General features: G+C 40.2%; 1 protein-coding gene across 1 annotated transcript in view; it reads left to right on the top strand.

The window, feature by feature from the left end:
* ADGRD1 (adhesion G protein-coupled receptor D1) overlaps positions 1-15,778 on the top strand; it is a 596,761-nt gene that overhangs the window by 508,895 nt on the left and 72,088 nt on the right. Inside the window, exon 22 of the mRNA XM_088482162.1 lies at positions 8,357-8,448. Within this exon, the coding sequence (XP_088338288.1) occupies positions 8,357-8,448 (92 nt within the window). The remainder of the gene's footprint in view (positions 1-8,356; positions 8,449-15,778) is intronic.

Here is a 15,778-nt window from a genome sequence, read left to right as displayed (position 1 = left end):
TAATAGTGAAACAAGTCTTTACAGAGGCGAAATTAATGGACAGACAATCACTGTTAGAAAAAAAGACAGTAGGAGAAAAAGACAAAAAAGAACGGATCTATTTCATAACACAATTCAATAAATCAGCCAACAAAATTAAACAAAGTTTGAAAAAACATTGGGACATTCTATTACAAGATGATGATCTTCACGAGATACTGGGTACCACTCCAGACATTGTCTTTAGAAAAGCCCCAGACATAAAAAAGAAATTGGTGAAAAACCACATAAAACCCACTTCCTACATACAAACTACATTACCATTTACAGAACAACTGAAGGGATTCTTATACTGTGGGAAGTGTACAGGGTGCAAAAATATGAGAAATAGAACCACGAAAAGACACGTAGAATTCCAATCCAAGACAGTGGATAAGATTTTTCGAATCAATCAACAAATCACATGTGACACGAAAGGGGTCATATACATGCTCAGATGTGGATGTAATCAAGAATATATAGGCAGGACGATAAGACCACTTAAGAACAGGCTGTAGTGCCACTCTGTTTCCTAGATGTGCCGTGTTGTAAGCTGAACTGCCACACGTATGTGCCGCCCACTGCTGTCTCTTAGCTTAGTCAGCCAGCTAGCTCAGTGCAACCTTTTGGCCTAAACTGGATGAAATCAATATTGTGAGCTGTGAGGTGGTCAAAACTGACTGAAACTGTAGGAACAAAATCAGGCCCAAATACTGTAATGTGATTTCAGCTGTTTTTATGATTTTTTAGAAAAATACAGATCCAAAACCAAAACGCAAAGGCGGTTTTGGCAAAATTAAATCCAGATCCAAAACACGAAGGAGATACAGATCCAAAACCAAAACATGGGGGTCGACGCACATCTCTAGTAGTTATACATATAATGAATAATGATATTGCATTGATGATTTATACAAATAAGTTCATTTTGCCATGTTGTTTACTAATTGAAAGGCTGTGCATTGATCACTATGGTAACGCTCTCCAGATAGTCTGCAGAGGCAGGTAATTGAGTAATCCATGGTAACGCACTGATACTCAGAAGCTAGTGTGGAAGGAAAGCAATATCTATTTCCACTTGTCCTTTGCTATGATAATATAATGTAGTACGACTTACTGTGGAAAAATGTTTGATTCTAGTCCATCTGGTGATATAAATATATTTAACCTATCAGCTCCCACAGGAAAGAGAACCAATTTACCAATCATACTTTAACCCTTTAAAGATTTGCAGCAGCTATATTACAGAACTGAAAAAATTAATTTGTATCTTGCATTTTTTTTATTACTTTTTAAAGCAACAGTCTGCACACACCAGAGACCTACTTGGTTTACAGACCCAGTGTTTACCATGACAATGTTACAGTTATTAAAAGTAATATTGCTGGATTGTAACTCCACAGAACAAGTTCCTGAGCTGCTCAAAAGATAATCTTCCTATTGACGAATGCTGTAGTAGTAAAAGATAACATTCTGCAGCGGTGTAGATTTGCAAGTGATTCAATAATAACAGAAGTCATATTATAGTGCAAGCTTGATTCAGCTTCAGAAAACAAATCTACTGGCACCTCTAATTGTACTCTCATTTTGGAGGTGTGAGTAGTAGGGAAATGATTTGGGTGCAAAATGTACAATGTGTGCTGTCTTTGTTGAGACAAAACTGAGGCATGTCTTTAAAATCCTCTGTTGCATTTGTTACATACAAGTCTGATACCATTACACTAAGTGACAGCATATAAAGCAGGCTTAACATCACAAAGGAGCACAAATAAATAATTTTACTGACCGTACACTAAACATGTAAGGCATTAAAGACCCTGCTTAAACTGTAACATCCATATTTGTCTATTTTAAACATTATCATACATAAAAATTTAGTAATATGAGTGAAAACTAATATTTGCAACTGGCAGTTTTCTTGTATCATTATTTTTGTGTTCTTTTGTGTAAGCAGAAATGTAAAGGGATAAAAAACAAAACATTATTATTATTATTATTATTATTATTATTATTATTATTATTATTACTACTGTATTAGTACAGGTTGAGTCTCCCATATCCAAGTATTCCAAAATACGGAATATTCCGAAATACGGAATAATTTTGGCATGACTGAAAAAATGAAACCTTTGATTTTTGATGGTTCAATGTACACAACTTTGTCTAAGGCACAAATTATAAAAAATAATATAGAAAATTACCTCCAGGCTTTGTGTATAAGGTGTATATGAAACATAAATGAATTCCATTTCTGTACACAAACTTTGTTTGAGCCACAAAATTATTGAAAATATTGTATAAAATTACCTGCAGGCTGTATGTATAAGGTGTATATAACACATAAATGCATTCTGTGTGTATATTGGGGTCCCCTTCCCAAGATATTTCATTATGATATGCAAATATTCCAAAATACGGAATATTCCATTATCCAAAATACCCCTGGTCCCAAGCATTTTGGATATGGGAGACTCAACCTGTATTATTAATGTTACAATATTTTATTAAAAAAAATCCACACTCTGTACTAAGCTAAAAACTTTTTTTATTATTATTATTATTATTATTATTATTATTATTGTATTATTAGTATTATTATTTTTACAATATTTAATTATATGTTTTTCCACTCTCTGTACTAAGCTACATTTTTTACAGATTGCGTATGAGCCCAAAATACTAATTCTTAGAGGAGTACACAGAATCAGGCTAACTTATTGATATACATGAATGTATTACAGCAGTTTAATTATGTCTGCACATTAAATTATAGAAATGTGCTAAATCACTTTCATGGCCAAAGAAACTGTGTTTTCTTACTTACCAGGGAGGGGACACAGAGTAATTGGATAGAGCAGCAGAGTCTTTGTAGCTTAATGTCTCTAGACTAATTGAAGTTCATTTGCTGTTCATTGTCAGGGGAGAAGTTATTTTGGTGTTTCCAGATCATTAAGTACTGTATTCAATAATTGTTTGATTATAAATATGTTTTTGTTTGTCGCCCAGGTATTTCTGATAACGTGCCATACTGCACTAATCTGGGTATTAGATGTAAGACGTTTCATTTCCAATTATTATGATATTATAAAATGGTAGCACTGAGCCACATCTGCCACAATTGATTTTAATATGAAACAGTCACATCTGTTTCAGTATAGCACAAAATAGTTTCACTGTCCTTTGGGGACTAGGACTGCTACAGAACTGACATGTTTATCATGGCTGTAACCTCATTAATTAGCTTTATTTTATTGAGCTCAGTATCCATCCAATTAATGTTGCTAGTGTATTTTCTTTTTCTGTGACTGGCTTCATGTTGCGCTCGTCCTTGTGAAATGTCAGTCAATGATAAACCCCCCCAGCTAGAGCACAGCACTACCACAGCTCATCCGCACATGCATGCTAATGAAACAAATTAGGAACAGAAAGCTTTAGTAATTTTTAGTTTTATACATTTTATTTATTTATTTTTAAACAAGGTTCTCAACTCACCTCCTGGGAAGACTGGCCCCAACTAAGAAAAATTGGCTAATATTTAAAATAGATGCAATATGCAATACAGTTCATTGTATTGTTTAAAAATAGGCAAAATGAACTGGAATGTCCAGCCATAGGGAGATATTGCTCTGTCATGCCATTGGAGACGTGTGCCTCCAGTGCTCAATGCAGTAAACCAATCATAGACATAGCTTCTTCCACTATGACACAGCCACACACCCAGCGTGCCGCAATCACGCACCCTGTCCGATTTCAGTCTCTCTCATGTTGGGAGGAATCTAATTTAGGCCCTGTATTCTGCTGTAACAATTTGTACAGTATCATAAGGAAAATCATCTTTATTTTGAAGCGTTTGCTGGCATTTGTTTTATTATTGTGTGCTCACGTTTGTGAGAAGTGATGAGACAAATGTATTGTGACCCACCGGACGTGAAGTGCAGGAATCTTATGTTTTACAATTTTTCCTTCAGGTTTGTAGTGGAGATAAAAATCATATATTAAGTTTTTTTTTCTGCTAGAAAGAGAAAATGGATTATACTTTTGTACTAGCTTCTTTATATTTCTGGCAGCATTATTTCTTAGTATTCACTGAAATCCGACATATTTCTCTTTCACCTCTGGCTCAGAGGCGGTGAAATCAGTAGCGCTGCTTTGTATCTCCTAGCATGGAGATGTTTTTAAATTATTTCTAGCTGTTACGGAAAATCCTTTTTAAGGTTATCCTGGCTACAAATTACATCAAATTACCCAATGTAGAAAATGTATTTAACATATTGAGGGTAAGTGATTGTAATGTCAAATAACAAAACAGCTTTTACTTCAATAAAGTCATGTATAGTGTACACAATTTTTTTCCAAACTCAGGACTGTATTCAATTAGCCGCGATAATTTCGCAGCCATTGGCGGAATGTACTTTTCGCCAACTTCGCGTGTTTTGGAGGCAAAAAATTTTTGTGCGTGGTCCCGCTTTTCACCCTATTCAATTCCAAAGGACGCAGAAACGCGTCCTGGCTAAATGCAAACAGGTGAAAAGTGGTGTCAGATTTGGGGAAATCAGCCTGACCCACCCCAAAAGATGCCCTAACATTGGGGATCAATGTAGATGCCCCCGAATAGCCCTGCTGAAGGTATTTGGAGTACTTAAATGTTCTCAATAGCTGCAAATTAGCGTCTTTGCACAAGTGGTGAAGAATAGCATTTAGCAGTTTTTTAGGAGAAAATAACTAGTCCCAACAAATTTGGGGTACATGAAAATGGGTACAATCATGGTTAAAAATCGCAAGTTTTAAAAAACGCACCTTCGGCAAGCATCTGCAATCAAATAAACACCTCCCCCATACTTGCAGACTCCCCAAAAGCTTATTTTGCTAGTTTTTAAGTTTGTACCCTGACTTTGTTTTTTTTCGCCCATTATTCAAACAAATTTTTTGGGGCGTTCCTAATTTTTTAAATGATATTTTTGATGTTATGCTTTAGGGGGCTGTCCCAAGGGTGCTGAGTGATTTCTCGACGTTTGCAATCCAAAACTGCAATTCTGCACTTTTGTTTACCACCTTGTCATAGGTGAATCTTTTTCGCCAATTACATTGCATTGCATTTTCGCGTCCACGAAAAGTATTTGGCATTGAATACGGCGATACTTTTCTACCTGGTGAAATAATGGCTTTTCGAGTCTAATTGGTTACGGCCCTCAGCCGTCATAGCCCCTTGACAGTTCAGGTTTTTAGGATATCTGTGCGTGGGGACAGATGGATATATCAAAATGACTGAGGTACTTATTAAGTCATCTGTGCTCAAGCATGAATGTACATGAAACCAAACCTGTTAGGGGGCTTTGAGCAACGTATGGAAAACAGCGATATACTGTATACCTAAAACAACCCTGGAGCAGTCAGTTGTTTTCATGGGTCACATAATTAACTGGAGTCCACCTTTGTCATTTAAAAGTGTTTAAACTGATTAAAAATAAATACACCTGTTTCTCATAATTGACTAGTACATTTCCAAACAAGAGCTTCATGATGAAGACCAAAGAATGTTCATGCAAATCCAAAAATGGGTTATCAAAAAACACCAATCAGGGGAAATGAGACAAGACAATTTCAAAGGCTTTAAATATCCCCTGGAGTACTGTCAGGTCCATAATTAAGAAATAGAAAGATCATGAAACAACTGTGAATTTATCTAGGACAGGCTGAACATCTACATAAGAAGCATTTTGTACCGTGGACAGAGGAGCATAATGATATGGCAATGCAATGGGAAAAATATAGACCTGATCATGGAGGAAAACCTTCTGCAAGAAGCGTGGGAGAAAATATATACTGTATACCAGCAGTGAACAAATACATTTAACAAAGTCATATTGGAGAGGATCACATACAAAAAAATAAATATTATGAAGTAGCTCAGCCAAAGTCCAGACATAAATCCCATCAGGAAACCTTGAAACAATTACAAAACTGATCTTTACCAACCTGATGAAAAATGAGCACATGGCTAAAAGTTGCAGTGTGCAGCTGTGAAAAACTGGTAGAGACTTAACGACCCCATACATTTTCGATGTATCGGGGCAATTCCCCAATCCCAAGACGTGGGAGTTGGGGCTTCGGTGAAATCCAACAAGTTGGATTTCCCTGATTTGTCGATCCTGACCAAAATATGATTGGGATTTGTAAATCAGGGATTTTTAACATAACGAATTTCCCCGATTCCCTGACAGATCGGCGTTCATCGATGGTCGCTGATCAGCATTTCCGCTTGATGGTTTTGCGGTTCTGGTCTGATTGGGGAATCAGGGAAAAGGCCAGGAGATGTTTGGGGGCCTTTACCCAAATAGATTCACAGTTGTAATTGCAACTACAGGTGCTTCTACCAGGGAGGAGCATTGAAGATTTATGCAATTAATTATTGTTAATTTTATTTATAATTTATTTATTCAGAAACATATGTAGAGTTGATACTTTATTTGACGGAACGGAAGCGGAAGGTTAGGGTTAGGTTATGGGATGGGCACTAGGGAGAGGGTTAGGAGTTAGGGTTAGCCATACTTACCGCCGGAAGCGCCACAGGATCTGCCGGAAGTTACTGTGACATCACCTCAAGACTCCGAAGGCACCACTGGAGCCGCCAAACAAGGTAAGTCACCAATAGAGCACCAGGGACGTACTGTCGGTATTTTAATCATATCGACATTTCATCAGGGTCGACAAGATGAATATCAATATGCTCAGTGTCGATGTGCCATGCGTATTGACATTACGAACATGTCGTCATTCTAATGTCGACATCATGAATATCAACATGATTAATATCAACAAAATATACTACATCCAGGGCCTGCAACCCTTTAAACCTTAGTATGCATTCCCACTTAAAAATGAGTGAATTTGAAACTAGTTTAATCATTGGAATTGTTTTCATACAATCACCTGAAGACTGAAGACGTTTTTATCTGTCTTTGAAGAGTGGAGAGATTTCATTAAAGCATGTAAATTGGATATTGCTGCATTTCGAAATTAAAAATGGAGCACAAATTAAGCATGCCATTAAGCATGCCCACATGATCTAACCACACCATAATCAAATAGTATCTCTATACAGTATGGGTAATGCTGCAAGATGTGGCTTAGCTAACTCATACTTGCCTACTTTTGCATTTCAGGGAGATTGTGAAAGCTGTAAAGTGGGTGTGTACTGCTACATCTGAGAGGCGTGTCATAAAATGTAGTTAAATTCAAATGTAAAGGAGCCCAAAAGTAGTTAGTAAGAAATACTTGTTGATGAAAACACACTAATACTTTTTATAAAATGCATGGAGCAATAGGGATCATTGTGCCTTTTAACCAATGCAAGGAAATTATACTAATGTACGTATATCTGTGTTTCTTTATTATATAACAGCTACACAATTGGGTAAGGTGCAATCAGGGAGATGGCTAGACTATTCAGGGAGTCAAGGAGATTGCTACTTTTTCAGGGAGTCTCCCTGACAATCAGGGAGAGTCGGCAAGTAGTCTTTGACTTCGAAGTTCCAGAATAAATCTGCAGAACCTGGCTAGGCAGAGTCTTCCCCTATAGCAAGTGTGATCCTCCTTCCCCTACAGCAAGTGTGATCCTCCTTCACCCTATAGCAAGTGCTGAGCTGGCTGTGCTCACTGGTACTCAACTGTCAGTATTTAAAATCTGTTTTTGATATATGCTGTTAATAGCCCATTCATTTATAGATTTTTGTAAATGGAATATTGTTTGTAGCATTGATTTCACTCTTCTCCATAATTATCACTGATGAAGTGTACAGAGCTGTAGAGAGTGGTGATGGGACCCAGTACTGAGGGGGTGTGTGGCCAATCTGGGCAGGTGTGGCTGTGGCCCCTTTTAAAATGTATGAAAAAATAGTAAGTGACACATGCTGTACAGGGGGATGTCGGTGACCGCACAACAGCTTCTGCACTCACAGGACGGCGAGGAGGAGGGGACATGACGGCGAGAGGCGTGCACTCAGGAAGAAGTCTCTCCCCATAGGTGATGGCTGCTGTGGGCGGGGATATGTGATCTGCAGGATGCACCCTCTTCATGTCCCCTTCTCCTTGCTGCTTTACAGGGGTGCAAGCAGAAGGACAGGAGGACAATGTTCCCCTTAGCAGCCAACCCGGGCCATTCCAACAAGCCTGGGCCCAAGAAATTAGTAATTGCTCCTGCCCTCTACATATAAATGATTATTTATTAAGAGTTTTACATGCATATTTATATTGCAATAACTGCCTGTCTTCTGAAATTAATGTTAGTAACAAATGTCTGTGATTAACCTCTTTTTTTTGTCTTTTACTTTGTAACTAGGTCAATATTGGTATCCTTATTGCAGTGACCAGAATAATCTCCAGAATTAGCGCTGACAACTACAAAGTCCACAGAGATGCGAATGCATTCAAGTAAGTGGTAGATTCTTAGAGCAAGAATCCTGGGGTGGGTTTTGGAATTTTTAAAATTACAATACAAATCCTAAACTTGCACACTCATATTTGCATTCTTTTGTAAAAGCATTTCAGGGAGATTGTGTAAGTAACACCTGTGTAGGTGCTGCTAATGGGCGTATGTCACAGAAACTACTACTACTACTAAAGATTGCTACTCGCTTCAGGGAGTCCAGCACTATTTCAGGGAGATTGTGTGAGTAACACCTGTGTAGGTGCTGCTGAAGAGGGCGTATGTCACAGAAACTACTACTACTACTAAAGATTGCTACTCGCTTCAGGGAGTCCAGCACTATTTCAGGGAGATTGTGTGAGTAACACCTGTGTAGGTGCTGCTGAAGAGGGCGTATGTCACAGAATCTACTACTACTACTACAGATTACTACTCGCTTCAGGGAGTCCAGCACTATTTCAGGGAGTCTCCTTGACATTCAGGGAGAGTCGGCAAGTGTGCCAAAGTGTATCATGAGGTGGAAATCACCACTTCTTGCTGTTCTTCTAGCTAAATATAGAGGATTGTGCGTCCTATACAGTTTACCATTTCACTAACATGGTGCACAGCCTATTCTACCTCAAACACCTCCACTATTTCTTGTGTAAAATCTGGATCATTGTGACAGGAGCATCACATTGCTGTCTTTTTGTAGATTCTTCTGCTCTCATATCTCTGACTGTTATGTCTGGTATTTCTTGTTTGCCTTGATCCACTCCTTACATCATGTCATTACCCCTTTCAAATAGAGTAAAAAGAAAGTTGGGGTATATTTGATACACAATTAACTGATAGTATGCGACTCAAAAACTCAACAAGAAAACAAGTTGTACACCAATAACTTGAACATATGAAGTAAATGATAGGTCTTTGATGAGTAGCTTAGAGCGCTCCCCTCAGACAAATGTGTTTAAATTATTTTGATGGATCTCATAGAAAGTTATAAAAAGGTAAGATACAATTTATTAAAATATAACACAATTCAGAGACAGATCCATTTCATCAGCAAATCAGCCAAAAAAAATACATGCATATGTAATATAACATCCAAACATTACAAAAGTGCTAATTTATTGTAGACAAGATGTGCAAACATATTTATCCTTAGTTGCGTACCCTTGTAGGCGGGTGGTGTGAGTAAACAGATGATGGACAGTCCTCACAGAAGACAGTTTAAACTCCACACCACCTAGCATTGTCTTTGGGATAAAGTCCTACAAGGGAATCCTTCTCAAAGCAGCATGGTACTGGCAAAACGCATTTCGGATGCTTCCATGCGTCCTTTTTCAAGTGCAGAGTCTGCACTTGAAAAAGGACGCTTGGAAGCATCCGAAACGTGTTGTGCAGTACCATGCTGCTTTGAAAAGGATTCCCTTGTTGGACTTTATCCCAAAGACCTATCATTCCCATTCAAATAGAGCCATGTCCAATACTCATACCATAGGAGTGCGTACGGGGTGTGCGCTCGCAGCCCCAACCCTACACTGATTGTTACTAAGTACCGGGATCGGCAGACACCAATCCCAGCATTGTATCAGGGGGGGTGGGGCTGTGCAGCAGTGACTTTGCAAGCATTGTATTTTAGCGCCCCATTTTATTGGCTGCGAGTGAGGGGAAGTAGTCAGGGGTAGTAGTTCATGCACAAACCTAATCCAAGCCCGTTTTCCATGCCTATGACTCATATTTGATGCTACCATGAGCATTTTTATAATCTGATTGGCTACATTTTGTCCTATCCCTGAGTGTGTGTGCGATCTCTGTGTTTAGGAACATATTTTCTTTAAATTAATTTCTCTCAAATATAAGGATTTATGTAGCCATTACTGTAACTCATACTTGCCTACTTTGGGGAATGTCTCTAGAACTCCTGTAAGGGTAGATCAGCCTCCTGGATCTCAGCCACTTCTCCAAGGCAGTGATAATATGTTTCATTGTGAATCACATGATCATATCCCCACCTTCACCTTCCTCCCCATCTAACTGAGACACCCACTTCCATTATCTGAGCAAAGTGTGTAAATCAGCTGGTGGTTCAGAACACTCCACCATCGACGTACAATCGGTCGCATCATCAACTCCTTGCGCAGCCTATGGGTCTCAAATGTCAAATCCATCCACAAATGGTCTCCGTGAAAGAAAATGCATGATTTAAATGCCCATGACACTCCCATAACGGCCATTATTCGCAGTCTCCTTTTATAATGATACCGATCCTGTACGCAACTGCGACTGCTATTGTATAGTGCACGCATGTGAAAAATGTTTTTTTTTGACTTTTCAATCATGCACAGTGCCAAAATATTGCCGAACTGCACAAACTATGGCACTGCCCCCACATCTGAATCTGGTCTATTGTCATGTTCTACAGTATGTCTCACATTTGCTCTGTCTCTAACTACATACTTGCTATACTACATACAATCGGAAACGGTAAAGCTCTGAGATAATGGATACAGCCCCAATGTGTAAGGTCGGACATCATCCTCTGTATATCTAGGAAGGATTTGCTTTTTTTCCCTTCAGTAAATAGTTTTGCAATAGAATTTTATTTTGTATTTATTTGGTTTATTATCACCACAAAAATGGAAAAACATGAGGACTTTTTTCCTTTTTTTTATTTTTGCAATCTGGAAAAGATTTGTGAAAAGGGACAATATAATTGAATCCATGTAGGTAGCCTCTGAACGCAAGCACTTGACCTTTACCTACTAGATTTATCAAGAAAAGCCTCATTCAGCCAAAGCTTTATTTGGTTTGTTGAATAAAAGCGAGTAACTGCTGACACCTGAACAATAGCACAGCGTACAATAAAATAACAGGAGAAGCAGGGAGGATGAGTGTGCAGTACTCTTATCTTTTTCAATCTACTTATTACCTGGATCACCTTTTAATAATGATGAAAAACATAATTATCTGTATTTTTTTTCTTGGTAGATATAGTTTTTATACAAGGGAATTACAAAGTGTAAATCTCATTGCCTTCCTGGATTTAAATGCAATAAAGCTTATGTTCATACCGTTATGTAGAAATAAGTGAACTTTCCGCATTTCATCCTACGAATTCATTTGAGTCATTGTTCCCAAGAGAATTATTTTAATCATTTGCACAAATGTTTTATTTTGTATGAAAATGGAATTTAACGGTTTCAGTGATATTTCTTCACACTATTTATAAGCATACTTGAAGAGCTCTAAGCAGGTACTCAGTTAAATGTAGCATCCAGCATCAGCAGTTGTTTAGTCAGATTTAGAAAAGACGTGTGCTGTGTGCTGAACTTACTAAAAGAATACACAGTAGCAAATGACTAACTGTAGGCCTGATTCATTACGGATAGCAACTGCGATTGCAATAGCGATTACGCACTCAGGGGGTCATTCAGACCCACTCGCGAGTGCAGGACGCTCGCAAGCAGGTCAATGTTACCCCAATTCGCATGCCCACGACGGAGGGAGCTCCGTCGTGCGCATGCGCGAGACCCGGACAGCGACAGCCAAGCTGTCGCTCCGGGTCTCGCACCAAAGGGGGCGTGCTGTCGATGGTGACTGACAGCACGCCCCCTTTGGTGGGTGTGTCAGGGGCGTGGCTGCCAGACGGAGGCGTTCCCATGGGAATGCCTACCGTCTGGGTCCGGCCCCACTGACATCACTAGTGATGTCAGTGGGAGTGATTTTGGCTCTGATAGAGCCAAAATCACTCCAGGGCTTGCAGTCACCGAGACCCTACCACAGGGTCTCGTTGCAAGCCCGATGGTCGCGATGGTCTTGACCATTGCGACCATCTTTTTGGCCGCTCGCATATGCTGTGGGTGGTCACCCACAGCTATGCGAGCGGCCAGGAGGCCACTCCATTTTTAGGTAGGAGGGCCCTGATTCAGAGCGAGCGCTCTGGTCAGAGCGTCCGGCTCTGAATCAGGCCCTCAGTTCAACTGTGATAGTATGCTAATCCACTGTGATCGCTATGCCGCAGCACTACATAAGGATGCCCACTTTACCTTACACACATCCGGAATGTTTAGCAAGACTGCGAAAACATCAGTACAATCGAGTACCATCGCAGTCTCACGCACACTTGCACAAGCTCTGACCTTACTCAGAAATTGCTAACGCTAACAGGCCTCAGGCTGTGTAGGGCATCACAGTGGATAATTCATGCACGCCCATAAAACGGCATTCAAACACACTGGCAACCTGCGTTTTGCCAACCATCCCCTGTCACCACCTACAAACGACAATTCCTGTCAATTACTCTGCGATGGGTCTGTGTAGTCACTGCCATCGCAAACCCGATCGCAGTGGCTGGGTCACGCACTTGCAATGCGATGCATGCGCAGAACGCAACAATAGGGTGAGGAGCTGCAGAGGCGGTGGCGCTGCTATTCTCTCTTCCGGCATTGGGCTGCAAGACTGCAACTGCCGGATACAGATACTGTACTGTGGCTACTCCCCCCCAGCTCCCATTGCTGAATAACTTTGTTATTGAGGTAACGAAGTGCTGCTTATTGGAAAGAGACCCGGGGGAGGAGGTGCATGGAACTTTACAACTGTGGGCACAATATGTAAGGAGCATCACTACTGTGTGGCGTAATCTGTAAGGGCATTACTAATCTGTTGTCATAATGTAAGAGACATTACTACTGTGTGGCGTAATCTGTAAGGGGCATTACTACTGTGTGGCGTAATCTGTAAGGGGCATTACTACTGTGTAGCATTCATAAGGTCATGATGTGATAAAGCACATTTGAGAGGAAACCATCCCTGCCGACTTTCAGCTCCCTCCTTCCGGGAGGGAGCTGTCAGGTTTCCATGGCAGGGGGGGCGTCACGGCAAAAAGGGGGCGTGGTGCTGCAATGATGCAGTATTGGGGGCGGAGCATGGGGCATGACAGCACGATCGCGTCATGGTGTCCCCGCCCCCTCTTCACAATGCTGATATTAACAGCATTGTGCAGCAGGGGGTGGGGCCACAATGATGTGATTCAGCGTGAATCGCGTCACCGGCCCCCCTGCTGCAGGGGTTTCTGTTGTTACTGCGGGGGGTCAGGCGGGACAGCAGCCGCCAGTAGACTTGCCTGCCTTTCCGGTGGACCGGGAGCGGCACCCGATTTTTGGGACCACAGCACCAGACCTCCACATAAAAATAGGCCCATAATCATGACAGCATGGCGATGACGAGCAATCTAGCCGTCCCCATGGTTGGCCATAAAACATCAGTATTAAAATTCTATTTTTTTCTATTTTTACATATTAGACAGTGGGGCTGATTGCGTAGGAAGTGTACATCAGTGGTTCTCAAGCTCATTCCTACGACCCCAAACAGTTCATGCTTTCCAAGTTACCTGTGGATCTTTATTATGTGACAGTTGGTAATACAACTGTGCACCTGCTGTGTGGTCAGGAAAATGTTAGGAGTCCTGAGAAACACTAGTGTACATGCTCACATGGCACTGGCCGCACCTCCTCAGTTTCTCACAATAGGCCCTTGACCATTAACAGCCCCAGGCCCAAGTGTCCCTTAATCTTGTCGTGATGAGAACCTACTGTAATCACGTTCCTAAAATTAGTAAACATTTTAAGTTCTCCTGCATAGGTGCGTGCCAGCAGTATCTCTATGTAGCAGAGATGTATCAAACCATTGAGAAAGATAAATTGCAGAAGTTGCTTATAGCAACCAATCAGCTTCTAACTGTCATTTTATAGACTGTGCTAGATAAATGGTAGCTAGAAGCTAATTGGTTGTTAAAGACAACTTCTCCACTTTATCTCTCTCAAAAGTTTGATACATCTTCTCTTGTAAGACTTAGTGCAGGCACCTTATGAATTCCATGCAGGCTGTAGAAGACTGTTGCAATAGGTCAGAAGGGATATTAAGTTCGGAATTAGATTTTATTGGCCAAGTATAAAAATACAAGGAATTCATTTTGGCAGCTGCTCCTCCCATAACATATAAAAAACCGCAACCATAACACACCCATAAAATAAAGAAACGCTCACATACTAATAATACAATACAGATGCCAGGACATAATATTCTCTAGGCTAATCCTTGATTGTTCAGCACAATAACAGCCTGTGGAAAAAAGCTATGTAAGCGCCTAGTAGTTTTAACCCGGCACGATCTATAACGCCTACCTGACGGGAGGCGCTGAAACTTTGTACTATGACGTTCTAGATTTGTTGCTTATATAGCCAAAAACAATGTAATCTTATATAGCAGAGTTTCCCAAACTCCACCAATACAGTCTAGGTTTTAAGGATATCCATATTTGAGTACAGATGATTAAATCAAATTGACTGAGGTATTAACTGTGCTCTATCATGGATATTCTTAAAACCTGAGAGGAGATTTATCAAGGCTTTGAGAGAGATAAAGTGGAGTGAGATAAAGTACCAAACAATCAGCTTCTAACTGTCATATTACAGGCTGTGCTTGAAAAATGGCAGGTGGGAGCTGATTGACTGGTGCTATATCTCTCTCCAAGCTTTGATAAATTGTTCCCTTGGACTGTAATGGCGTAGTTTTGGTAACTCTGCTATATATTTTAAATTAGTGCAGTTTAACTGCAAGCTAGTATATGTCCAACAAACCAAGTTCAATAGTCCCAGTATATAAAAATACTCCCTTGTTGCAATGTACAGATGGTTGCTATCTTCCAGTACCCGCAGCTCACCCACGTATAGACAATGTAGAAACAATGGAGAGGAGAGAGAGCCTACTAGTGCAGTAGTTATGAAAACATGTATTATTCAATATCCTGTGCAAATTATATGTGCAAACCAAATATTGTGATGATTAAAGCTTATCTGGTGATACTTTCTTCTCTTCTTACAACAGTCCATCTTCTGTCTTTACAATGTGTATGTACAGCATATTAGGACAGCTAGTGGGAGTTCTTATATAAATACAGTAAGGTCCTCCTTATTTGTTCACCATTGGTGTACTTATACAAATATATGGGTATCAAATAGAAGTACAAAGGGCCTGATTCAGCAAGGATCGCTATTCTGCTAGAACGTACGCACCACAGTTGCTAATATTAGCAGTGAAATGGAAATGTTTGAAATCGCATTGCGATCACAGCCTAACATAAGGACGCCAACTTCCCCTTACACACATCCGTATACTTGGGCAACATAGCAAAATAATCAGTAACATCGAACCCATACGCACAGTTAAGGCAGGTCAGACCTCACTCAGGTACTGCTAATGAGCCCTAATGCTGCGTATGGTATTGAAGTGGATCATTTATGGACACCCCTGCAACGGCGGCACAACGCACTGGCACGCCTGCATTCACCT

The sequence above is a fragment of the Taudactylus pleione genome, unplaced genomic scaffold (assembly GCF_031769625.1).
Source record: "Taudactylus pleione unplaced genomic scaffold, aTauple2 ptg000282l, whole genome shotgun sequence".
In the NCBI taxonomy this organism is placed as follows: domain Eukaryota; kingdom Metazoa; phylum Chordata; class Amphibia; order Anura; family Myobatrachidae; genus Taudactylus; species Taudactylus pleione.
Note: the sequence above shows the minus strand (reverse complement) of the source record. Positions and strands in the feature narration are given on the sequence as shown.